The sequence below is a fragment of the Ursus americanus genome, chromosome 14, assembly GCF_024610735.1.
Source record: "Ursus americanus isolate L20-20 chromosome 14, mUrsAme1.1.p, whole genome shotgun sequence".
Classification (NCBI taxonomy): Eukaryota; Metazoa; Chordata; class Mammalia; order Carnivora; family Ursidae; genus Ursus; species Ursus americanus.
In genome coordinates, this window is record NC_142140.1 from 62,289,272 (window position 1) to 62,316,030 (window position 26,759).

At 55.3% G+C, this 26,759-nt stretch overlaps 1 protein-coding gene across 6 annotated transcripts; it reads right to left on the reverse strand.

Moving 5' to 3' along the window:
• Positions 1–3,105: 3,105 nt before the first annotated feature.
• Positions 3,106–14,333, reverse strand: ASGR2 (asialoglycoprotein receptor 2). Of its 6 annotated transcripts, none has more exons than XM_087867528.1 (9): positions 14,169–14,333; positions 13,678–13,879; positions 9,299–9,427; positions 8,993–9,088; positions 8,328–8,399; positions 8,119–8,205; positions 7,883–8,028; positions 4,416–4,522; positions 3,106–4,077 (listed from the first exon to the last, which is right to left on the reverse strand). In XM_087867528.1, the coding sequence occupies exons 2-9, from the start codon at positions 13,799–13,801 to the stop codon at positions 4,053–4,055; spliced, it is 786 nt and encodes a 261-aa protein (XP_087723654.1). In that variant the 5' UTR covers positions 13,802–13,879; positions 14,169–14,333; the 3' UTR covers positions 3,106–4,052. The 6 variants fall into 6 exon arrangements, with proteins under 6 accessions (XP_087723654.1, XP_087723652.1, XP_087723649.1 ...); XM_087867526.1 differs by having other exon boundaries at positions 3,106–4,189; positions 9,299–9,424; positions 14,169–14,331; XM_087867523.1 differs by having other exon boundaries at positions 3,106–4,189; positions 14,169–14,331.
• Between the last annotated feature and the right edge of the window lie 12,426 nt (positions 14,334–26,759).

A 26,759-nucleotide genomic window follows, 5' to 3' on the forward strand; every position in this document is an offset into this window, starting at 1 on the left:
CTAAAGTCCATAGTTTGCTTCACAGGTCACTCTTTGGGCTGGGCATCCTATGAGGTTTTGTTTTTAAGATTTTATTTACTTATTTGTGAGAGAGAGAGCGAGAGAGAGCACAAGCAGGGGGAGCGGCAGGTAGAGGGAGAAGGAGGCTCCGAACTGAGCAGGGAGCCCGACGCAGGACTCAATCCCAGGACCCGATCATGATCAGAGCCGAAGGCAGACGCTTCACCGACTGAGCGCCTCCCCCCCCCCCCCCGCCCGGTGTCCCGATCCTGTGGGTTTTGACTAATGTATAATGGCACGTACCCACCAGTACAGCAGCATATGGGATAGTTTCACCCCCTAAATATCCCCCGAGTGCCCCCTACTCCTCCCTCCCTTTCTCACTCGGAAAGCCCTGCAACCACTGGTCTGTGTCCCTAGTTACGCCTTTCCCCGCGCGTGCCAGTGTCGTGACCCTGGAGAACGTAGCAGCCTTCCCACACTGGCTTCGCGCACTCACCAACACTTCACACTGATTTCTAATGTCGTCACTTAAAAGTTATATTTTCAATTCAGAATACAGGTTGGTGCTTGCAGAGTTAAAAGCCTAAAATCCAAGATTCGGGGGGAAATACCGAACAGCAACGTGAAGTCAGTGGTGCGAGTCAGACGGCAAGTTTTCGAAGGGGGCGTTTTCCAGGGGAAGCTGGGGGCGCGGAGCAGGGAAGGAGGGGACCCGGCCGGCACGTGTCCAGCAAGCAGCCCCAGAATCCTCACCACGGCCCAACACCCCAACCACCTGCCTCTCAGCCACTGGGCCTAAACTTCGGTAAATTAGGAAAACAAAAGTTATTTTAACTACAACTAGTTCAGGTAACCAGTGTCCTCTCTTCGCACTGGCCTCTGGGTCAGGTGGCTTTCTCCCATCAGACTAAGAACTTAGGCTGGAAATCCATTTGGCCTGAGCGCGAGGGACACGGGTGTGTGGTTTGCAGTCATGCCAGTCATCCTTACGGCCGGTCCGCCAGCAACGCTTTCGAGGGCGCTTCTGCCACCGGTCAGGCAGACTTACTTGGGGGGGGGCGGTCACAGCACTTGATGTCCGCAATAAAGAGGAAGCCACAGTGACCTTTCTCTCCTCTCTCTGGAAGGTCACCTGACATCCTCGTCCCATGCAGAAACAAACAGTATTGAACCATAAAAAAAAAAGTGTAAGGAAAATGCATTTTCGAGATACCTCGGATGATTGTTACAAATGTATCATTTTTCAGCATTTTGTGATGTTTACAGTAGCTCTCAGCTTTTTAAAGGGAGGGAGTTCTAACTTAGGTAAATATTAACTGTTACACTTTTGTAGTCCTAATGTTATTTTTGTTAAGATTTATTCGTCTACTTGAGAGAGAGAGAGAGCAGGGGGAGGGGCAGAGAGAGAGAGAATCTCAAGCGGACTCCCGCTGAGCACGGAGCAGGCCACGGGGCTCGATCCTGCGACCTTGAGATCACGACCTGAGCTAAAACCAAGAGTCAGATGCTTAACCGACTGTGTCACCCAGGCGCCTCCATAATGTTATTTTTCTAAGGAGGGCTCCTCAAAACTGTGTGCGCTACAGGCCCCATAAAACTCGCATTTACCCATGAGGCTCTAGAAAAGGACAGCTGAGATCCTGGTGAGGTGACCAGCCAGCGTGTGTAGGAAATTACATCCAGGCTTTGTACAGCTGAGGATGACCTCGCAGTAGGTTAAAAGCATGTGAAGAAGAAAATTTTTAAGTGAAACAATTATTAACTTTTCAGAAGAAACAGAAGTTGTGCAAGAAAGGAACTGGAGGGCGCCTGGGTGGCACAGCGGTTAGGCGTCTGCCTTCGGCTCAGGGCGTGATCCCGGCGTTATGGGATCGAGCCCCACATCAGGCTCCTCCGCTATGAGCCTGCTTCTTCCTCTCCCACTCCCCCTGCTTGTGTTCCCTCTCTCGCTGGCTGTCTCTATCCTGTCGAATAAATAAATAAAATATTAAAAAAAAAAAAAAGAAAGAAAGGAACCGGAAACCAGCTCGTACCACGGGGCTCCAGCAGGTACCAGGGTTGACCCGGCCACCAATGACACGGATCCTGAACTAGGATTTAAATGAAAATGGTTGCAGACTAAATTAGAAGGTCGTGCCCCATCGACATGCGAGAGAGTTATTAAGAAATACCCACAACTGCTCAATAAAGAGATACCATTTGCATATATTATTTAGAAATTCTGATGTCCGTGCTGGGAGACACAACGAAGTCACCAACAGCGGGTTTTCTCTGAGCAGGAGGGGCGGCTGCCTCGAGCCCACAAGACTTCAAACTGCACGTATGATCACTTGGACAATCTTTTCAAGGAGACGTCCTAGAGAGCTTTGCAAATGAACACTAGGAAGTCTTGACACGGTGGGAGGTTAGACGCAGCAATCGCTTGAAATAGGACATGAGAAAACAAGCGAAAATGTTGGCTCGCCATCCACGCCAGGGGATGTCTGAACCCCGGGTGGCACAGCCAGACCTGGGAACCCTCTAGTGCTGCGAAGTTCGCGGAGCTGAAACTTGCCAGGGAACAGCAGAGGCTGGCTGGAAGCCCGCAGACCCGGGGAAGGAGCAGGGGCATGCTACCGAGTGATACGCTGTGTGGCATCCATGTGGGAACGCAGGAAACGTCCCGATGGGACGTGGAATGGGTGATTCTATGGGTCAGCTGGACGGGACCACAGGCCTCTACGTAGTTGCTCACACACAGTTTCGAGGGCGGGGGGTGTTTGGGGATGAGATGAGCTTTGGAACCGGTAGAGCAGGTGGGGTGGGTCGAGTCTGTTGGCTAAAGCTCTGATGGGAACAAGACTGACCCTCCGGGAGTAAGAGAGAGTCCTTCCCGCCTCACCCCTTCACGCTGGGACACGGGCTTCCTTCCTGGCTCAGGCTGCGATGGAAACACCCGCTCTTTCCAGGTCTTGAGCTTGCTGCTTTCACACCATCGGCTCTCCCGGGTCTCAGGCTTTGGACTCAGACTGTAATTGGGGTCACTGGCTCTCTGGGATCTCCAGCTCACCCGCGCACCCGCAGAATCTGGGACTTGCCACCCTCCGTAACCGCATGAGCCAATTCCTTGTAATACATCTCTTTAATAAATCACACATACACAGACATACTCAGCCTACTGGTTCTTTGGAGAGCCCTGACTAACCCAATGGCCACGAAATAGTTAACCGTGGGAGCCGTGGGAGCCGTGAGCAGCATCCCTGTGTATGTGTGTGTGTGTGTGTGTGTGTGTGTGTGTGTGTGTGTGCGAGAGAAGCATTTTTTTCTAATAGTATATATTACTTTCGCAGTAGAAATAACACAACTCTAATTGCTTAAAGGACCTCTTAATATCGGCTTCAGAATGATTTTGGAAGGTGACGCTTAGCCACAGCAGAGGCAGCTGGTGGCACTTGTGCTGGAGAAAGGTCTAGATCTCTTAGGGGTCCAGAGAGGTGGTCCCACTGCAGATACCACACAGCGTCTTACCGACCCCCCTTCCCTTATCGAGCATATTCTGCAGTCCCCGTGGGCCAGGCCACAGCTCCTGGAGTTGGGGGAGCCCCACTGTTCCCTGGAACCTCTTCTGCGGGAGATCCCATGGGGGTGGGGGGAGCCGCTTCCCCAGGCAGCCCCTCCGGCCCCCACCTCCTGCCTCCAGCTGAGCATCTCTAGTCCAAGCTCCCCTCCCCTCCTTGACCCCTGCTCCTTGGGATGGGGTCTCAAGGAGCAGCTGTCTAGGGCTGAGTCTGTCTCCTCTGGACGCCCCCTCTTCTCTGCTCCCCACACCTCCCACTTCCAAACGACCAGTCCACGCAATTTCAAGTACTCGCGTCTTCTTTCCCTACTCCACGGAGCGGCTGAAAATCATAATCATGACAGTGCCTTGCTGAAGAAGGCGGGACCTCAGTGTCTCCGGGGGTCTGTGATGCTTTCAGCACCCCCTCCATTTTTCCTTTCTTCGAAATCCCCCCCTTGCGGAGAGCTGGGGGCGGGGCAGGGGGCGGGCTCCTAAGCCGTGCCGTTCCTCCTCATCTCGCACACCCAGCGCTGCACCTGTTCGCAGAGATTGTCGTTCCAGCGGCCGTTGGCCCGGACTTCCGCACAGTCTTCGCCTCCACCCACCTCGTGCCCCTGCCAGTCATCTGGCTGAGTGGCCGCCCAGTTCCTAGGAAGGCAGGATGGCACTCAAGCTCCGGCCCCTACCCCTGCAAGCCGCACCCGCACCTCAGAAAAGCACAGCCGAGGAGGGTAGGGTTCAGGGAGCGGGCGCAGCAACCGGAGGGAGAGGGCCGGGGCTTTGGTCCCCAAGGGAAGGATGGGAGTGTGTAGGGGCGAAAGACCAGGGGGCTGGCCCCAGGCCAAGCCAACGAGTCAGAGGGGGGGCCACTTACTTGTAGCTCTGATGATAGTCTGTGCCGTCCACCCATTTCCAGGCGCCCTCGCTGTCCGTGAGACCTATCCAGGCATCATACGGGTTTGTGTGCTGGACGATGAACTTCTGGAAAACAGGTGGGAAGGGAGGTTCTAGTCCTTTGAACCTCTGAGCAGACAGGAGCTGCGGCTGCCTCTGTCTTGTCCGGCTCCCTCTGTCCCCAGGCTGAAATGTCAGCTCCCAACACAACTATTCTCGTATTTTCTTCTGGAACTGGAGCTACTGTTGGGAGGAACTTTGCGGGGCTACACCTTGTGCTAAGTGCTTCCCAAAGGTTACCTTATTTGATGCTTCAGAGGCTCTCTAAACCGGGCACCCTGGTGACTCACACGGGAGATTAAGGAACTCGAGGTAGCTGGTAGAGCCCAGGAATTCCAGCTTGTGGCCGCTGCCCCCTGGCCCAACGCCCCACCTCATTCCCAGCTCACAGCTGCTACCCCAACTCTCTTCCTCTGCTGTCTTCTGCCCACGACCTCAAACTCTTAGAATCCTGACTCCAGCCCCTGCTGCCCCCATGGACCCCAACACCCATTACGGATCCATTACAGATCTTGGTTTCATTTGCCTCTCAAGGGCATGTGTCCCTGTTCCTGCCTCTCTGTGTAGTTGTGGTTTCTGGAGTTTTCCAGGCTGGGGCTTCCAAGCTTGGACCCACTGCCCAGAGCCTCATTATAACTTGGCTACATGGGGTCCACAATCTGCTGGAAATGTGTGAGGGCAGGAGCCGGGGAGGAGGTGGTCTCTGAGACAGCTCCCCAGGACTCTTGCACATCCCTGAGACAACAGACCCCCCTGTGGCTTTCTCTTACAGGAGGGACTTAAGCCGCATGGTTTGAGAGGGTAGCAGTGGGAGGATATAGAGGGGATGGACGGATGGCTCCACTGACATCCATGCCTAGCCCTTCCCTTGGACAGCGTGGGGAGGGTCTGCAGCCCCGTTTGGAGGGAAAATTCCCAATTCCGTTCACTTCCTAGAGCCCTGATCACAATTGCAGACAACCTCACCTGGGCACAGGTGGGGGCAGCATCCCTGAATTCTAGAACCCTGCCAACAGGACTGTGTTCCGTGCAAGAGGAGCGACCCTCAGCAGCTGGTGGGCCTGCCCCACAAATTCAGAGGAGTCAACAGAGCTGGGGGGAACGTGCCGGAGACCAGATATTCTGTTTGCTGCCACCTGCTGCCCCTGCCCCCTCTTCCCACCGCCACCGGAAGCTGAACAACGGAACAAAATACAAATCACCGATATCCAGGCCTCTCTGTTGAAAACTGAGGGGAGGAATCAAATAGCATCAGGGGATCGGAGATGGTCCAGGAGAATTCATCTCCCCTATTCCTGGGTAAATAACAGGTGAGAAAGAATTGCGCCCATTCATAAACATGGCGGGGGGGGGGATGGTCATGGAATTTATGCAAAATTAAAGAGGAGACGAATGACATAAAATACCAAAGAAGACATCCAAGAAGAAAGAGAACACAATGATAAGTGAAGAGGAGAAACCCAAGGGAAAGATTTGAGCCATGGGGAAAAGCCCAGGAACTTAGCAGAAAGCCAAGCTTGGGCACGAAGGATGGCCTTGAGGACAGGACCGCAACACAGAGGGAAAGAGAAAGACAGAAGGACAGGGTGGGGACTGTGGACAGCAGACAGCAGAGCGACGTCTGGATGACCAATTCCAGAGAAAGAAGGAGAATGCACAAGAAAAACATATTCAAATATTTCAAGTCATATTTAAGAATTTAGGAAACCTAAGTTTATGAATTCGGAAGATGGTCCTGGCCCTGGGGGAACATTACAGAGAGAAGGGGCAACACCGAGATATACCTGGGCGAGGCTAATGAGATTCAGAGACAGAAAAGACTCCAGCGATTCAGGCAAAACGCTTACGGAATCTCGGAGAGAAAAGGAGGAGGCATTATAAACTTCGAAGTTGCTAAGAGACTAGACCTTCATTGCTCTCCGCGCAAAAAAGTGAGAATTGTGCGACGGGCTGCAGGTGCCAGCTGACGCTACTGGACCGATTCTCGCAACACGTTCATGCATCAAACCAACACATCGTGCGCCTCAAATTCACATCACGTTAAATGTCGATTGTATCTCGGTTTCTGAAAAAGAAGGCGGGGCGCCTGGCTGGCTCCTTCGCTAGAATATGCCACTCTTGACCTACCTCAGCGTCGTGAGTTCCAGCCCCATATTGGGCCTGGAGCCCACTCACAACCAAAAAAGAGGAGGCATGTGAAGAATATAAGTGGACTGGTTTCCTCGTCTTCCACACGGAAAGTTATATGAACTCCTTGATGTTTCTGAAGCCGATAAATTTCAGCCCATCGTTTCAAATGGTCAAACTAATCACGAGGCTAGCCAAAAATAAGCTACGTCGAGTTCAGAGTACCGTAGGGGAGAAAACAAAAAGAATACATCTCACACAGCAAATGTGAGAAAACAAAAGAAGAATATCGGCAGAAAAAAAAGACAGGCTTGAGATTAAGCATGTCTGTTAAAAACAAATGTAAATGACATACACATCTATTAAAAGAAGAGAAGATTCTTACTCGGTTTTTTAAAAATCGAAAACACGTATTCACAATCTGTAGGAGAAATTCTCTATTTATATATGTATAATTTATGTATCAAATATATGTTCCTATGTTTGATATATATATTCAATAAATATATTCTGGCAACATGGACTAGTTGAAAACGCTTGCTAAGGAGGCCAGCAAATCTGAATTCTGGCTCCATCCTGCATTACCGGCAAGTAACTTCACACACACACACACACACCCCGTTTCCTAGTTCCCTCATCTCTCCCTCCCTCGAAGGAGATAAGAGTGCCTGCCCCATGAGGTGGCGAGGACCACAGATGGATCTATGAAAGTGCGTGGCACAGAGCAAGGACTCGGTGACTGTTATGTCACATCCTCCTTTTTGAAAAAATGCCCCAGCTGTCCTCATGGCTTGGCTGTCCCCTGTGAACTCTGGTGTTTGGGGTTGTGGGCAGTGGTGGCAATGGGCAGGGGACACCTGGAACACTTCGGAGGGACCCAGTAATCCACGGGTCACGCGTCCCTGGGAATCCTGCCCACTCTGTCCCTTTCACCCAGTGACCACTCCTCCCATCTCCAGCAAGAAGGGACTGTGCATCCACACTGTGCCCCCCACCCAAGCCCATGGCCCTTTAGCTCCTTCTGTCTGGAATTCTGTCTCCCCACCTGCGGCTCATCCCCTGCCCACCTGGCTCCTGCCGCTTTGCCCCAGCTCCTGGCTGTTATAATGTCCCGCCCCTTAGAATCACTGGCTGCTTCACCACGAACTTCCCCGGGCTCTGCCAGACGTCTGCCTCTGGACTCCTGCTTTGGTTAGAAGCTAATAATACAGCAGCCGGACCCAGGCTCCCACCTGCACCCCGGGAGGGGCGCGGTCTCACCTGCTCCTCTCTGGAGTTGATGACCACCAGGTGCGCGTTCTCCAGCTGGCAGTACCTGTCGGCCTCAGCCCAGGTCTTCCCAGAGCGGGAGAACCAGTAGCAGCTGCCCTCGAACTCCAGCCAGTTGACGGGGCAGCACTGTGTGCCTGCGGGGCCGCAGATGGGGGCGTGGGGAGGTGAGCTCCCGCGGGGACGCGGGCACGCTGGGGCTGCCCCACCCCCACCCCCGTGCCTACCGTTGCTCTGGAAGAAGGCCATCTGACAGGTGAGGATGCGCAGGTCCATGGGGAAGTGCTTCAAATGCAGGAGCAAGGCGGCGTGATCTAGGGAACGGCATGCGGGCGGCATGTGGGCTTTGCGGGTTCCTGCCTGCCGGGACCCCACCCCACGCTGCGGTCACGCAACACGCACACACTCTGGGCGGGGTGGGGGGAGTGTCTCTGACCTGCTTTCAGATCACTCTGCTGTTTCTCCAGCTTGGCTTCCAGAGACGTCAGCTGATGATTGGCACTTCCCCCTGAGAAAGAGGAAGGCTCGACCTTTCTCCGTCCCTTCTGCCTCCTTAAGGTCCCTCCATCCTCGCCCACCCGAGCACCAGTGGAGGCCACTATTCCCTCTGCCCCTAGCCTCCTTGACTCCTCCCCGGTCCACACAGCGCCTTTCTAAGGCACAAACCCTCGCTGGCTTCTCTCCTGCTTCAAGCCCTTCAGCAGGTCCCCATGTTCTCAGCAGAACCTCACTTCATTAGCACGCCTGCCTGCCTGCGGCACCGGCCCCTACCCGCCCCTCTGCCCAGCCCTCACCATTTAGCCCCTGCCATACTGCAAGGGGTCACACTCCCAAAATGGACGGTGGTCTTCCTTACCTCCTGGCTTTGCAGATTCTGTTCCCTCTATCTGGCATGCACCCCCATCGTCTTCACCTGCCTGTTCAACCTTCAGGGTCCCTGGAAGCCTTGACCAGCTTCTCGGGCTGGGTTTCCTACCCCCAGTATGCGAAACATGCCCCTCCTGCAGACCCGGAACCGGGCGTCCAGCATGGAGCCCAGCAAACCCACGCACGCGTGCGCGGATAAGCCGCAGCCCCTGACGCACCGAAGCGCGCACGCACCATGGGAGAGGAGAGTGCCGATCTCCGACAGGACGCCGTCAGAGAAGTGGCTGAAGTTTTCCTTTAGGATCCGCAGCTCCTCTTGCAGCTGTGCTCCTGTCAGGAGACAGAACAGGACAAAATGGGGAGGACTGTGCCCCGCCTGACAGCCCCAGCCTGTCCACGTCCCTGCCCCGTCCCCATCACCACCCCACAGCTGTCCCAGCGCTGCCCCTTACTGCCCCCTCTCTGAGCTCTCCGAGCCCTCATGGCCCCGGCTCGCCCCCTCCAACCGCCCCTCCCCCCGCTGGCCCCTGCGACCCTCACTTTGGGTCCCAATCACGCCGGCGGCCACCAGCAGCAGGACATGGAAGCCCAGGACCAGCAGACTGAGGCGGAACGTGGAGCAGACACGCTGCAGCAGAAGGGGCGGGCGCAGAGGCGTCCCTGTCCCTGCTGAAGAAGGGGTGTCAGAAGGAGGGGCCTGGGCAGCGGGGGACCCAGAGAGTGGATATATGGAAGCATCCAGGGGAACGGACGTCCGAGGAAGCACAGCCCGGGTGGATGGGGGGAACGTAGATGGGAGTCAGTTGCGGAGGGAGTCGCTGGGCTTTGACCCCGGGGGTCAGGCACTACACACGTGCCTTTGCACACTTGCCACCCGTGAACACAGGCAGACACGCACACACGCCGGCACAGGTGCGTGCAGCACAAAGCCCACGGCCCACGATAGTCGCATCGTCTGTGTGCCCCGCTCTCCGACCTGGGGGCCCGGAGGCCAGGCCCTGCGTTCCTCTTGCAGTCCACGCGCGCCCCTTGGAAGAGTCCCAGACCGCAACCGCAACCGCAAGCCCGCCAGTCCTTCCGCGCGTGCCCGTCATTCCCCAGCAGCCGCTCCCCGTCTGCCCTCCCCCCCAACCCGGCCTGCCTCCTCCAGCATTTCCCTCCGCCCGGGGGCCCCCAAGACCACCGAGTCTCCCCTCTAGCCTCAGCCACCTCACAGAAGCCTCTCCGTGCCCTCGGCCACACGGAACCCCGACCCCCACACACAGGTGCACACTTCTCTCATTCCTCTGTCACACTCGGTGCTGTGCACACACTCACTGGGGTGCACATTCACACGTCTTCTCACACGCGGACGCACATGTTCTCACACACACACTCACACACCCGCTTCTGCACCACCCGCCTGCCAACAAGACACTTTCTCTCGGGCTCAGACCCCACCTTGCTCTGTCCTCACTGCCATGACGCCCAGGCACGTCGGAACCCTGGGTGGTCAGTCAGGGGCCCGGAGCCTTCCCCCCAAGTCCACCTCCTGCCGCCATCCAGAAGTGGACACTCCCTGTGAGTGCCCACCCAGAACCCCTGAGACCTTCACACCAATGACTGTCACCTTCCTCCCCTACAGACACACTGAGGACCCCACGTTGACTCAGAGACGCCATTTCTCTGACACCTCCCCTGCCCGCACCCCTCTCTGAGCACAGCCTCCCCTGTGCATGCCATTCCCCTCACGCCCTCCCCATCCCCTAGGCGTCTGTCATCCAGAAGTTCTCCCCGATCACCGTCTTCCCCACCCAGCCTACCCCATGGCTGAGTCCGACTGCTCTCTCCACCTGTGTCCACTGCCTCTGTCCTGCTTCCCAAACTGACCTATGATCCATAAGCCCCGGTTGTGGGCTGGCCCACGATCTGTGCCTGCACCTCCAAGCCGACGTCAGACTGCCTGTGGCTGAGTGCCGCCATGCCACCAGCCAGCTCTGACATCACGGACAAGTCACTACACCCTTGGTGCCTCAAATTTTCTCATATCCACTTCTAGACTCATAGACCTCAAGAGTAGAGGGGTGGTTCTGGGGTCTGGGGAAACGGTAGTTGCTGTTCAATGGGTCTAAAGTTTCAGTTATGCAAGACGAGTAAGTTCCAGGCATCTGCGGGCCATCCTTATGCCCGACTCGTCGCTAGCCACGTGCTCTGGCGCACGGAGACGCTGGTGAAGAGGGCAGAACTCATACTGAGTATTCTTATCACAATTTTTTTTAATGGGTAAGAAGAGTAGCGACCTGATTGGATTGTTCTGAGAACAAAATGAAATAAGATGTAAAAATGCTGCCCACGCAAGTTCGAAGGTAAAAGGGTCTGCCAGACATGGAAAGATGGGAGCTAGATTCACCCTCCCCGCCGGAAACAACCCACACAGAACAGACAACTATGAGAGGCCACCTTTTTCAAGACCCCTGAACCTCGGGCAATAAAGGGCAAGGATCCCTGAGAGACGGGGAACAACAAGATGAGCCCCATGGCCCCCCAGCTGCTGCTAGGGGAAAGTTTCCAGCCAGGCGGCAGGGAGGGAAATCCAAGCAGAGCCCAGCAGACTCCCCAAGATGAGGAAATGGAACTGAGAATCTGGGGTGACCGAGGTGGCAGAGGTCACAGAAACAGGGTGTCAGGAGAGAGCTGCCCACAGAATCCTGGAGGTCTGCAGAGGGCTCCCCCTCGAGCAACCTGCTGAGCCCTGACCAACACGTGCATGTCAGGGAAACTACCCCGGGCCAGGACAAAACCCACCTGGAAGCCCTGGGGAACAGTGCCTGTCACTCATTCAGGTCCGGGAACGGTGCTACAGGGGTGCTCCAGACCCGCCTCATGAATCATAAAAGCAGGGGTGCCTGGCTGGCTCAGTCAGAAGAGCGTGTGACTCTTGATCTCGGGGTCATGAGTTCAAGCCCCAGGTTGGGTGTGTAGATTACTAAAAAAGCTAAGTAAACTTAAAAAAAAAAAAAAGTGGGGCGCCTGGGTGGCACAGCGGTTAAGCGTCTGCCTTCGGCTCAGGGCGTGATCCCGGCGTTATGGGATCGAGCCCCACATCAGGCTCCTCCACTATGAGCCTGCTTCTTCTTCTCCCACTCCCCCTGCTTGTGTTCCCTCTCTCACTGGCTGTCTCTATCTCTTTCAAATAAATAAATAAAATCTTTAAAAAAAAAAAAGTAACAGATTTTCTTTAAAAAATCGTAAAATTAAAACCTGAAAGGATCAAATTGACTCCATATTGCTTATCTGCGCCCAGAGCAAAGCTGAAGGATATTTAGAGGAGTACAAAATACATCCAGCACATGCCATGGTAAAATTCACAATGTCTAGCCCGCAATCAAAGATTACCAGGCATGCGAAGAGACAGGAAAACACAGCTCGTAATGAAGAGGTTAATAAATGTATCAAAACTGACCCAGAACGGACACAGGTGTTAGAATTAGCAGACAGAGGACATTACAACAGATATTGTAACTGTATTCTGTTCAAAAACGTAAGTACACGTCAAGGAAAATACTTAAAAGCCCCAAGTTGAACTCCAAGGCGTGAAAACTACATTGTATGAAATGGAAAATACACTGGGGAGAATTAGTAGAAGATTAGAGGTCAATAAAGATTAGTGAACTTGGAGACACAGTAATAATAACTACATAAAAAGAAACACTGAAAGAGAAAAGAATTTAAAAAATGCAGAGAGCATCAGTGAACTGCGGGGGGGGGGGGGGGCATGAATACATGCATAATTACAGTCGTTGAAGGAGAAGGGAGCAGGGAGGGGGACAGAAAAAGGGGTTTGAGGAAACAGTGGCCGAAACATTTCCAAACTGGCTGAAAACTATAGGCTTCTAGAGCGCTGGGAAGAGGGGAAGCTGGTCCTGGAAAAGCAGGTGCTCGTCATCAGCTCACAGGAAGCAGCAGAAAGCTGCATGCCTCAGTCTCCTCCCTCGCTGTCCGTCAGGTCTTTCGGGGTGAGCTCCCCCCTCTGTGAAACCCAAAACCTCTCGACTCTGTCCAAGCCTCCTGCTTAAACTGTGAATCCTCTCGCCCTCAGAAGATCCGACGATATCCAGAATCATCCCGATTGTTCACTCCATACCGGGCGTCACAGGGACACTGAGGACGCACAGGGAGTGATTCACGTGGCCCTTGACCACGCCCCCCACTCCCCGGGAAGGGAGAAGCCGTGGGTGGGCACGTCTGTCCCTCCTGCTGCCCTTCCCCTGATCGACGCCCACCCTCCCCTGCAACAGCACCAGCCCTCCTGCTGTCTGCCAGCTTCGGGAATGAGGGCCCCCCCAACCCAGCTAACCAGCCCCCTCCCTGAGCTCTGAGCCCCCCAACCCTCCTGTCTCCATGGAGCTTCACCCCATCACCAGACACCCTCCCCAGCTCCTGGCTCCTGCCCTTCGGCTCAGCTCTCTCTTGCCTGAAAACATTTCCCAGACACTTGGGGCTTCCATCAGGAGGTCCTAGAGAAGGATCTTGGCAGGGCGCTTAGGGGAGCAGGGGTCTCCCAGGATGTCTCTGTGTCCATCCCCCATCCCCCCCACGTACACACTCTCCTGGCTGCATGTGCTTCCTCGCACACGCAGACGCGCTCACACACGGCACACACGTGCACACACGCACGTGCACACCTCTCAGGTTGGGAGGAAGGGGGACAAAGCCATCTCCAGTTTCCAGTTATTCCCTCATCCTCAGGGCAAACACCCTTCCCTGAGGTCCCTGGGGGTAGAGAGAAAGGTGAGGTCAGGGGACAAGCAGAGGAGAAGGGCATCCTACACCCTAGAGAAGCCCGGTCCCTGGTCTCAGGTGAATGTGACTGCAGAGAGACAGAGAGCCAGCAGCGGCTAGACGGAGGGGGAGTGAAGCCCCCGAAACTGAACACTCACCTACACAGAACCGGTCTCCTCTCCTGGGGTTGTGCCCACGAGGGCCCGGGCCCTCACCTCCACCCAGCTCGTGGTCATTGTCCTCGGAGTCCAGCTGCTGGATGTCCTGAAAATCCTTGGCCATGCCGGCTCCAGGCCTGGGCTGGGTTGGACTGAGGCTCCTCTTAGGGCTGGGGCTGAGCTCGGGGCTTGGGCTCAAATGCTACCTCGGGCAGAAGCCAATGACCCGGTTGGATGTAGGGTGGGAGCAGGTCAAGGCTGCCGCTTGGGTTGGGTCTAAGGTTGGAGGTGAGTTTGGGACTGAAATACAGCTGGGTCCTGTCCCTTCTCAGGAGATTGCTCGTGCCTTGACGTGGCCAGGAGCCTTCCTTCCACACTCTCATGGACCAAACCACCCCCTCCTCCATCCGGCCCCCACTGTCCCTGAACGAGGGTCTCCTCAGTATCGAATATCCCCAGCCCCACCTACCTCCCCAACCTTGGTTACCTACAAAAGGTATGGAGGGCTGACTCCCAGGTCCTGCGGGCAGCCCCGGCCCCAGGGCGAGGAGCGCCTAGAACCAGAAGTGGAGCGGGTGGTACCAGGAGGGGCTGGTCCAGGCGAGGCCCCTGAGCCCGTGTGTCCCCTCGTCCAAGTGGTTCTAACCTGGCATCTCCCGCTCCCAGGACTTTGGACAGTAAATAGAGATAGAACTGGGGTTGGGACTCGGGCAGAGCTTGGCGGGGGCGGGGGACACAACTGTCCCTGTTCTTCCCAAAGAAAGGGGTCTCCTGGCCTGTCCCCCCTTCACCCCCACACGCCGACCACCTTGCTCTTCACTGCCCCATTAGGAGGGGTCCAGGCCAGGAGGGGCTGGGGTGCAGTTCACAGTTTCCCCTCTGCCCCTCCCCCCTTTCACTCCCTGTCCCTGGATTTCCCAGAATTGCTGGTGTCTCCAAATATCCCCGGCAGGGATCAGAGGGGCCGGTTCTCTGCTCTTGCCCAACGTGTACGCTCAGCAGCCAGGCTCCCCAGCTCTGGGCCGGGTCGCGTCGCTCTCCTGGGAATAAAGTCCCTCAAGGACCAGGAGCACAAGGCGAGGAGGCAGGAGGTGGCAGAAGGCAGCCCTCCCTGGGCACAGGGATCCGACTTCACCAAGCCCCTCCCGTGGCCCTGGGAACACGAGCCTTGGTCCTCATGCCAGCCGCTGCGCTAAGGGATCCACGCGTAACTGTCCGGACGCAGCCCCCGCGGGGAGGGAATGGGCCCTCGCTGGGGAAGATGAAGCGACCTCCCCCGGGGGGCAAGAAGCAAAACAGGGGAAAGGGGGAAAGTCAGACCATTGGAGAGGGGCCTTCACAGTGCTGTGAGGAAGACCAGGTGGCAGGTGCTGGAGACCAGGAGTGGCCACCACGGACACTCGAGCTCACGTAGCTGGAGAGAAAACAAGTCTTGTCCCTGATGTCTGACCCTCGCCCAACAGGCCCCTGGCCAAGGGCCGATTCCCTCCTGTTCAACGAAGCCTTTGTGCTGAAAAGGGAATCAGAGGCCTGTGCGTTCTGGTGGCAGCTTTCTGACACACACACAGCGTGGCCACACGCAATAGTGTCCTGCCATTCCTGCGAAGCCACCAAGGAAGGCCGTGGTGGCTGCTTTGTGTCTTTTTTTATTTTTTTAAGATTTTATCCATTTATTTGACAGAGAGAGAGAAAGAGAGAGAGCCGGGGCAGAGGGAGCGGCAGAGGGAAAGAGAAGCAGACTTCTCGCTGAGCAGGGAGCCCGATGCAGGACTCGATCCCAGGACCCTGGGATCATGACCTGAGCCAAAGGCAGACGCTTAACCCACTGAGCCCCCAGGTGGCCCTGCTTTGTGTCTTTGACCGTATCCCTCTGTAAGGGACACACACAATTTGTGTGTTTTGCTTTCTTCTGAATCGCCGGCACCTGGCACACAGTAGGTGCTCAACAAGCATTTATTGAAGGAGTGAGCGAGTGAAGGAATGGGCTCTCACACACATGATTGACCTGGGAGTTTTGTCAATCAACATAACCTTGCTCCCTGCGCCCTCGTTCATGACCAGCTGAAGAGAGTTTTCCGGTCCACTAACGGGCGCTGCTCAGAGCCTGGAAAACTGCTGGCAGACCCCAGTCTCGGCCGGGATGTGGTTTTATCTCCAAGATTCAGGTAAGAGCTTAGCAAGGGGATTACCTACTGCAGGCCAAGGTTGGCTGACTGCCATCTGGGGGTGGGCGGTTTCTCCTGGCCACGCACCTCAAAGGAACTGATTCCAAGTTTCGGGGTTCAACCCCCATCCCCCACCCTCCTGGGGAGAGAGGGCGGGGACACGAGAGATGTCCACTGCCCCCTTCTCTTTCTCCCTGTTTGAAAGTCAGCATCTTAACTTTACCAAAAGTTGACGTACGCTTGGACTCTTCCTGAAGGTTTCATATGGTCTTGTCACTTTTTGGTTGGGTTTTTCAGAGTTGGGTTATGGAATCCTGTTTTATTTGGTTGGTTTTGGTTTGGGATTTTTTTTCTTTTGTTTTGTTTTGTGCCTCAGGCACAGAAAATTAGGTTAGATGTATTCCTGAGTTCATGATACGCCATCTTCCCCAATTGCCCCTCCTACTTTCCCTCCTCCGTCCGGTTCCCCCAAACCAATTCTACTCTCCACAGGCAGCCAAAATGGTTCGCTTGCCGTGTGCGACGGTCGCCAAAGATGGTGGCCATCAGCTTCTTCCCCGGCTGTATGGGCAAGTCACACCACCCATCCAGACCTAGAGTCTATTTCCCCTCCCCTTGAATCTGAGCGAACTGCGTGACTTGGCATGGCCTAGAGAAAGTGCTAGAAGGGACACTCAGCCAGTTCTGGGCCCAATCTTCAGAGACCTGGAAGGTTCAGTTTTCAGTCTTGGATGCCACCCACCATGCTCTAAGGAAGTCCAGCTACCCTGCTAGAGAGAGAGAGAGAGGCCCGTGTTGGGCTGGGGGTGGGGAAGTAAGACAAGATAGGGAGATTGAGAGACAGAGAGAGACGGCATAGGCAAGCGCGGAGGCTCAAGGACGTGTGAACAAATCCTTCTGGGAGCTTCCAGCCCTGCCCAGGCAACAGCCAAGTGTGTAACCCTAGCCAATACGACATGGGCCACCTGGTCTCGCCCTGCCCATATTTCTGGCCCCAGAGAATCTTAAGAAATTGGGGCACCTGGGTGGCTCGGGCGCCTGGGTGGCTCAGTCGTTAAGTGTCTGCCTTCAGCTCAGGGCGTGATCCCAGCGTTCTGGGTTCGAGCCCCACATCAGGCTCCTCCGCTGGGAGCCTGCATCTTCCTCTCCCACTCCCCCAGCTTGTGTTCCCTCTCTCGCTGGCTGTCTCTCTCTCTGTCAAATAAATAAATAAAATATTTAAAAAAAAAAAAAGAGTGGGCTTGGACACTCCCTCATCTACGTAGGAATCATTTGGGCTTCCCCTTGAGCGAGCTGCTTTCTCACAGCCTTCATCTATTTCCCTCTTGGGTTTCCTGAATCCATGTTGTGGATTAACAGAATTTCCGGTAGATTCTATTCTAGATACTTGTTCAGAAAGCAAGAAAAATCTTTTTGAAAAAAAAATTTTTTAATGATAATAATATTGCTGAAGTCAAAAAATTAATAGGAGCTTCGGAAGATAAATTTTAGGAAGGCTTCCAGGAAAAAGACAGGGAGAGAGCGACCAAAAGGACAAAGAGACAGAAAAATAATGTTAATGAGAAAACAACTCAGTTGGGAGACTTTTTTCCCTGGTCTCATGTTTCCGCAGATATTTCTCATCAGGGGAAGTCTCTGGGCCTCCCCCGCAGCCCCTCACTCCTGCCCAGCAGACAAGCCCGCCTCGCTGAGCTGCCTTCTGCCCCACCTTGTAACCCACCCTCTGCCGGGGAGGCCGCCGGGCCAGCCCTGCCTGCCACAGGCCAGATAGGTCTGCCTAATTCTTGGATGAAATCTTAAGTCCTTTTGATTTAAGGTTTGTTCTCTTTTGCTTTGTTGTTTTGTTGGTTTTGATTTAAGGTTTTAAGTCAAATCCAGCTTTCGCTGCTTGTCAGCAATAAAGCCAAGATCCCCATATCCACATACCTGTCTACTGTGTCCTCGTTCTGAACTGGTTTCAAACTTCAGAGGAGAACAGGCTCTTAATAGCCCCATAGACCCTCCACAGATAACACCAAAGATGAATGTGAAGAACCAACATCCCCCTTGTCGGAGTTCTAGTAGGAAAAGCAGGAAGTCCAAGGGAGAAAAGTTATCAAAGAAATAATGCAAAAAAAAATCATTAGAATTAAAGCGTCGAGGCTGCAAATTCAGATAACCTGCAAATTGCTCAGCTTTCCACTGAAGAATGACCCAGCACGCACCATGGCGAAATTCCAGGATACCGGGGACAGAGAGAAGGTTCTGGAAGCTCCTGGAAAGGTAGAAAAATCACCTACAAAGAAACAAGAATGAGAATGGATCCCAGTCATCAGCTGTTACATTCAACACGAGGGGAGCCCAGGGTGATATAGGTGCTCCGACTTCCAGGGGAAAGTTCCTTCGTCCCAGAACGGTAGCGTCAAATGGTCATCGGGGTAAGAGAGTGGGACAAAAGTCTTCCAGACGTGTCTGTGCTAGAACGTTAATCTGCTACGGCTACCGCGTTAGGCAATGCCATCGCAAGTGAGCGAATCATCCAGAGACATGCAGACTATCTCAGTATGAGCCTTTTTCATTCTGCTCAAGTAAAATCTTACACGACTCTTTCTGACTCTCCGCCTCTGGGGTGGCTTTTCTTCTTACACCACCAACGCGTGGAATTCGAGAGTCTGCCCTTGAAAATGCAGGTCGTCTAGGGGAACCTGGGGTCCGCGGTGGCGGAGTCCGTCAAGCTCCGCACGGGTGCATGGTCGGGCTGGGTCCCGCTCAGGCGGAATGAATGGGAAAGGACAGTCTTCACCCCGCAGTCACGTGAAGGAAGGTCTTCTCAACCCCAGCGTTGTGCATGATTCCATCCACTCAAATCTGACCAAATAAAACGTGGGACGGGTGACATGAAACCAGGGATGGGAGCTGTGACTTTAATCCCATCTCAGCAACTAGAGCAGGGGCTCGCAATTCCTCGCGGGGGCTGCAGGCCCCTTATCCCAGGCTCAGAGCTTGGAGGGTAAGGAGCCTCGACCCCGGGGGCACGGCGTCGCGAGGCTTTTCCTCCACGGGGAACATATTCAAACCCAGGAAGGTTTGCAACTAAGTGCGTAAATGACAGAGTAAGCCAAACACATGGTGGTGACACTTTTGTGTGAAATGGGACAGCAATCTGCATTTGGTATTCTAATGTGTGAGGAAATTTTGTATACTGAAGAATTTGAAGGGAGCCTTGTGATAGCAAAATGAAATATAAAAATCCAGTACTTGAGTTTGGACTTGTGGCTTCAGTTGAAAGGTGTAAAATAATTTGATGGCGCTTCTAACAGTTTGGGAATTGTTTAAGAGACCTGGAGACACATTATGAATATTTAATAGTTTAACTTCTTGGCTTAGGTTATGTTTGCTAGGTCAGGCACTTTTAAACACCTAAAATGAAATACATTGAGTGTGTAATTTAAAATGTTTTCGGGGGACACCTGGGTGGCTCAGTCAGTGAAGTGTCTGCCTTCGGCTCAGGTCATGACCCCGAGGCCCTGGGATCGAGTCCTGCAAGCCCTGGGCTCCCTGCTCAGTGGGGAGTCTGCTTCTCCCTCTCCCTCTGCCACTTCCCCTGCTTGTGGTCTGTCTCTGTCTCTCTCTCTCTCTGATAAACAAACAAATGAATAAATAAATAAAATCTTTTTTAAAAAAATTCACCTTGACATTAGGGTGCACGTGCCAAGGGCCTGGGGTCCAGGGCAAGCTGTCCAGGAGAACACATCAGCCGTGCCAACAACACCCACAGTAGAGCCCACCCTGCCCCCACTCTTGCCAAGCAGACAGGGCAGAAGCCCCCCCCCCACCCCCCTGCCAGGAGGCCTCGGACCTGCTGCTCCCACCCCGGCAGCCTGCCCTGTTCCCACAGCCAGAGGCTCTGTCTCCATCACCACCAACCCTCCCCTCCCCTCTTCCCTGCTCTGTCTTCCATAGCACTGGTCTCCCCGTAATGCATCATGCCTCTGGGGTACTTAGCGTATCACCTTTCTGCAGCACCCCAGTCCCCAGGCCTAGAGTGACGCCTGCATGCGATCTGCCCCCAGTGAGCCCGTGTCGCCTTTGTTTCGGCCTTTGTTTCCCACGATGTCCCACATGCTCTCCCCCTGCCCGCACTCCAGCTCTGGGGGATCAGGAGCTACCGTACTCACCACTCAGTCTCCCTTCCCAGCCCACGTAAAAGGGAGTCCTGCCTACACGCAGCTCGGGCAAGAAGGGCCTCTTGAGTCAAACAAACACCAGGCCGAACCAGCCCCGGCGAACGTGGACGGCCTACTTACCATCTCTGCACTTGGCTTTCTTTGGCCAGAAATGGAGGTTCTAACACCACCTGCCCCGTGCTGTGCTTGTGGAAACTGATGCCGGAAAGACATTAGGGTTCGAAGCCGACAGACGGCCAGGAAAGCCAGCTCTTGTCGGGAAAAGGTCATTCATTACCGTCTAATAAACCCTGAGTCATGAGACCCTGCAGATGTCGATCGGTGGCCAGATGCTGGGGCTGATCGCCAACACACATCTCCGGGGAGTAGAGATAAAGGAAGTTCCCAAAGGAATTTTTATGTTAAAGGAGACGTACAGGGTCCTGGGGGTCGGGCTAGGATTGCCTTTTGCCCTTAGCAAAGTGTCAACATCGAGGCGGCTGAGTCCCTAGAGGAAGGTCACTCTGCCTGTTTCAAGGACTCAGTGGGCGTAGGTAGTAAGGAAATTTAATGATTGTTCTTCTGCCTTTGTTTCCCCCGTCAATTTCACCTTGTGAAATTTCACCTTGCGCCAGGTGGGGGGGAATGGAGAGGGTGGGGGTGGGGGGATGGGGATGGAAGGGCTGGGGGGCGCTCAGTTGGGTAAAGAGCTAGAAGGCTGATGTTTGATAGGAGGAGGCTGGAGGAGCGGAAGGAGAGAGGAAGGCGGGGGCTAGATCCTGGGGGGCCATGGGGGTACGGAAGGGGTTCCTCCATGAGGTGGGACGAGGTTAAACCCGGAAGGGACGTGGTCTGTTTTTCAGTATAAAGGGCACCTTGATGATGGAGCTTCAGGGGCAAGAGTGGAGGCTGGGGTGGCGGGGGGGGGGGGGTTCCAAGTCCCAGGACGTATGTGATGGGGTAGGACTAGGAGGAGGCAGTGACAATGGAGAGAAGTGGACTGAAGGTAGAGCTCAGAGGAAGACCATGACTGAGGGCAGGAACAGGGGGGCTTCGGGTGTGGCCAAAAAATCAGGTAAATTGAGTGAGTCAGGAGACAGAGGGGGCGTGGGTTCACCAGCAGGGTGGAAAAAGGAACGGGAAATAGCCCAATCTGGGACACCGTGAGGTGCCTACTGGGCCCCGAGGTATAGATGTGGGGCAGCGTGACTCACACTCACCCTGGTCCCCGAGAGCTCCCGGGCCAGCGCCTCCCTGGCCACTGGCTCTGCTGGCCGGGGCTGTGTCTCCTTCCCAGGCCCCTGCATTTCTGGGGGTGAGAGGCCCTGGGAAAGGGGAGGGCAAGAATCCCCCTAAAACCTCCAAAACAGCCCCTCCCATGCCAGAGAGCCTCCAGTGGTTTGGGCTGTCCCCCGGGAGTCAGGACACCCCTGCCTGACTCATCACTTCCACCTGAGGGATGGGCGCAGAGGGGCCGGCAGGTTTTTAAACTCCGGGCTTTTTTCTCCCCCTCCACGGTCTGGGCTCCATCAGACCCGCGGACAGAAGCTCCTTCTCACTGCCTGGCTTGCGCAATGCCCTCAGGACCCGGGGGCTAAGCGGTGAGCGATGCTAAGGGGACACAGGGGCTCTCCCAAGGTCACAAGGGCGCCGGGAGCTGGAATGGTTGGAGTTGCCCACTTCCTTAGGGGTATCAAGGACGTCAGATATCAAAGAGGCTGTGAGGATGGCCATCATCGGGAACCTTCCTCGATTCTTCGAGCCACATTGCCTTCTGTCTTCTCGACGTGGCCACAAGATTCTGTGGGGCCAAATGCAATGAGAGGGTCCCAGTGATGACGTCGGATGCCCGCGGCGTGCAGCTCAGGGCTGGTGCTGGGGGTACAGGAACAAACGGGGACACCGCCCATGAGAGGCACACACGGGTGCCTGAGCCACGCACGCTCGCTCGCAATGAAGGAGGGTGCCCAGGGCCGGTTTTCTGGAGAAGCTGGTGGCTCAGCTGCCCTCAGGGACCCCTGTCTGAAACTTCAACCTCCCGACTTTTCCCTAACGTCAGAGGAGAGCAGACTCTAGACCCACTTGCCACACCATCTAGTGTCCGTTTTAATATATTTGTGTTTGTTTTAATATAAAAGTAATTTAAAAGTAAATATTACTGAGTCATACGGAGTCTCCAGGGGGAAAAAAAAGCACCTGATGCATTACCATGTAATAATATACTCGTAGCAGTTTAACATTTATCAGGAGCTTATAATTCTCTAGGCCACGGCTTCAGTTTACCCTAATAATGGCCTGGGAAGAAGGTCCTGCCTTTATCCCCGTTTTCCAGATGGGCAAACTAAGGTTCGGAGAAATCAAAACAACTTCCCTAAAGTCACCCACAAGTCAGGGGCAGAGTCAGGATGCAGGATGCAAGGCTCCCCTGTTACGCACCCCAGGGTGCGTCCCGAGGAGCACAGGAGAAGGAAGTTCGAAACTCCCTGGGGTCCATCTACCAGCTCCCCCGTGCTTTGGATTCTGTATGTATTCTGTAGCTCGCTCCACCCTGCGGGGACTTAGATAGAAATCCTGGGTGGAGAAGGGGAGGCAGAATTCCAGCCGGAGAGGCCCTCAGGAGATCACTCGAGCGGCATCTCCCGGCTCCCTCTTGTCCTGGGCACGCGCCCAACATGCCTTGTGGACCGGACCCCACAGGACCCCTGAGATCCTGGGACACAGACATGTAGAAACATCGATGGTCTAGCTCAGTGCTGTGTTTCCACCACTTTGAAGAGCACCGGGTACATAATAGGCTCTCGAGAAATGTTAATCGATCTAAGGACTTTGGTTACAGGAGGTCGTTTTAAATGACCGTCGTAGGAAGAGCCCCCGGAGTGCTCCCGCGCCGCTGGGGGGCCTGGAACGTGGCAATCTGTTTGGAACCATCTACTAAACCTGGACACGCGAGCCAGGAATGCCAGGCCAAGGGGTAAACCCAACAGAAATGCACCCCCATTCTCACCGAAATACGTGACTAAAAGGGGGACACTGCGGGGCCCTGGGGGGCTGATAATGATCTTTCCAGATCCACTTTCTGGTTGCACGTGTGTTCAATTTGTGCAATCGGACCTATGCACGCATGAGATCGTAGAAAAAAAATTTTTTTTTCTCTGCCCCTGGTTCCTGACACGGGCTCCTGAAACTCCTTGTAAACTCCTGGCCAGAACACGGGGAGCCTCATTGGTCTTGTCGGGGTGACTCCGGGTGGGCTCCCAGCTGGCTCCTGGCTAGGGTCTGATCCGCAGAAGAACGGAGCCAGGACTGGAAGTTGAAGTTTTCAGTCCCGACCCCGTTCCCCAGAGAGGGGAGAGGAGCCAGAAACCATTAATAATCGATCCTGCGCCTCCGTAAACCACAACAGTTGGGGGTTGGGACTCCCGGGCTGGTGAACACATCCGCCCCGGGGAGGGGCAGGTGACGCACCCCAATTCCACGGGGACAGGCGCTCCCCTGCTCCGGACCCTCCCAGACCTCGCCCCACGCTCCTCTTCCTCTGGCCCGCTCACCTGTGTCCTTTATCTCGTCCTTCAATAAACCGGTAACTGTGAGCAAGCTTTTCCCTGAGTCCTGAGAGCCGCAGTCACACCAACCAAACCCCAGTAGGGGGTGGTGGGAACCCCGATCTCGAGCGAGCGGGCAGGTCAGAATCACCCGTGATGACCCAGGCTCGCGTGCGGCTGGAGCTGGAGGAAGGAAGGGGCAGTCTTACGGGTCTGAGCCCCTAACCTGTGGGGTCTGACACCACCTCCAGGCAGACTCCCAGCAGGTGTCCCCGAATGGCTTGCTCCAGGGTGGGGGGAGAGACCTCCACACGCCCGGGGACCAGAAGTGTCAGAACTGGGGTTTCCCCTACACCAGAAGGAAAAAAAAAACAGTTTTTCTATTTTAGCACATTTCTGTAAAACTTCTTCCACCCCTGTGAGAGACATTACAGGTCCCTCGGTGTTTGGGAGCGGGACTCTCCCGGTGAAGAAGCGGGGTCTGTCTTTTCCGGCTCTCAGCTCCCCAGACGCGGGATGACAGCGCCACCGCATGGTCACCCGAGGGAGGCTCCTCCAGTCTTGGGGACCCAGACTCTCCTACTGCCCCCCTAGTTTGCAACACCAGCTTCTCTCCCAATAACTGAGGCGGAAAGGAGGTCATTCTTTTTTTTTTTTTTTCAGATCTTTTTATTTATTTATTTGACAGAGGTAGAGACAGCCAGCGAGAGAGGGAACACAAGCAGGGGGAGTGGGAGAGGAAGAAGCAGGCTCACAGCGGAGGAGCCTGATGTGGGGCTCAATCCCATAATGCCGGGATCACGCCCTGAGCCGAAGGTAGACGCTTAACCTCTGTGCCACCCGGGTGCCCCGGAAAGGAGGTCATTCTTAGCGACGAGGTTTCAAACGTGGGCAGTTTTCTTCCTCGGACCATTTTTTGTGTTTCCTAACATGCACGCATTTGTTCTCGCTGGAACCCTGTACACCTTCCAGTTTCTCTGAGACAGATCATCGATCAGTTAGAAGCTTGCAAAGACCCTGAAGGTGTCAGGTCGGCGTGGTACCAGAAGGTTCTAGCTTTGGGGCACCTGGGTGGCACAGCGGTTAAGCGTCTGCCTTCGGCTCAGGGCGTGATCCCGGCGTTACGGGATCGAGCCCCACATCAGGCTCCTCCACTGTGAGCCTGCTTCTTCCTCTCCCACTCCCCCTGCTTGTGTTCCCTCTCTCGCTGGCTGTCTCTATCTCTGTCGAATAAATAAATAAAATCTTTAAAAAAGAAAAAAAAAAGAAGGTTCTAGCTTCTCTCCCCCGTTCCGTCCGCAGATCTATGGAACTCAGGGTCCGAGGCCAGGACAGTTGAGTTTCTGAGTTCTGAGTTTGTACAAACTTGGCACAAAGAAGTCCCTTGCTCTTTACCTCCCACGAAAGGCCTTAATGGACCCTACAGCTCCTCCCAGACCTTTGCTTCCCTTCTCTGTCTTAGTAAAATTAGGAATGGGGGGTGCAAGGGGGTCCACACGGACCGAGCCACTCCACTGCCTCCCCACGGGGCTCTCCCGGGGCAGGACAGACCCCTTGGCTCCCAGTCTGGGGAGACAGCCCCTCCCACCGGCCAGGACCACCTGCCCCACCTGCTGTCCCTGCAGGCACGCCCCCCAGCACCGCCCTGGGGGGTCCTGGCGGCCGCCTCCTTGACAAACTGCGTCAGTGAAACCTCAGGGCTGTTTCCTTAAGGGTCAGGCGCAGGTGCAAGCCGATCTTCACCGGATCCCAATGTCATGGCCTCGCTCAGCAAGTTTTTCAGGCAAGCGCAAACCGGCTTTGTGGCTTGTAAACCGGCCGGAGCCAGACGCAGGGAAGACCTTGATCTGGGAAGGAAGCCGGACTCCGAGGCTTCAAGCCGCCTCAGGCCTCCTGCCCTTTCCCAGAGTCCATTGGTCGCAGGCAGGCCGAGGAGCGGGGTGCCCTTGTTGTACCCCCTGCCCAGAAGGTGTGCTGAAGGGCCTGGCTGCATGGCCTGTGGCCCGTTCCCTGACCCACGGCCCGCCTCCAGCCTTGGGGACTTCTGACCTCTGGGCAAGCCCCGCCCTGTCCAGACAGGGGCTCAGCCCTGCCGGAGTGCGGGCATCCCTGCCTCAGGGCCCCGGGGCAGGCGCCAGAGCGTCTTCCTCCAGCCCATCCTGAGTATGAGGCACCCCCAGATCCCACTCTGTTTGGTCCGAACTTGGTCCCCCAGGCCCTGGCCTCCACACACCTCTGGTCCCCAGTCCCAGCCTTCCTGCCTCTGGCCCCCTCTGCTGCCTGTGACCCAACCTGCCAGTAGCTTTGCTTCTAATTAACTTTTCATGATGAAATGTGGCCCCCGATTATAAGAGCATGAACTTATTTTGTTGACCCAAGCTGCCACGTAAAGTGTGCTCATAAATTCCTTCTAAGGGTGAGCTTGCAAAAGATTCTCTCTCTGCCAAAGCCCTGCCAGGCCGTGCTCCGCTGTGAAGTCAGAAGCCGCAGCCGTGGCGGGGCGGGGAGGCGGGACGGCCGGGCCAAGGGCCCCTGCACCGCCGGCTGCCGGGGGACAGGGCGCCTTTCACAGGGGCCACAGCACTTCTCGGGAATTGACGAGACCGATTTGTCAACCGTACCCCAATAAAGCCGACACAATTAAAGTTAAAACTGATGGCAACAAATGAGAGAGACCCCAGTCCCTTTCCTTTGCAGGCGTCACATCTTCCCCATCCGTCCCTTCGGGGAAGGTCTGCTGACAAGGCAGGGTGCCACGCAGCCCACGGGGACCCGTCACGAGCAGAAGAGGGGGCAGCACTCGTGACCCTGTGTCTTGGTCAGCTCAGGCTGCTATGACGAAATACACAGAGCGGGCTTCAGCCACACACATCTATCTCCCACAGTTCGGGGGGCTGGGGCGTCCAAGATCAAGGTCGGAGCCCACTTCCCAGTTTGCAGACACCCGCCTTCTCCCGAGTCCTCCCACGGCAGAGAGTGGGGGAGGCGCTGGTCCCCTCCTCTTCTCATAAGGGCCTCCATCTGCATGACCTCATCACCCACAGAGGCCTGGCCTCCCAACACGGTCCCGCTGGGGGTTCGGGTCTCGGTGCAGGAACCGGGGGCGGGGGGCAGGAACATTGAATCCACAGCGCCTCGTATCAGTGCCAGGCCTGGAGTGGATCGCGGGGGAGGCCGATTGTGCCAGAGCCGGGAGGTGATCTGGGAAACATAGCAGATCAAGGACTAGG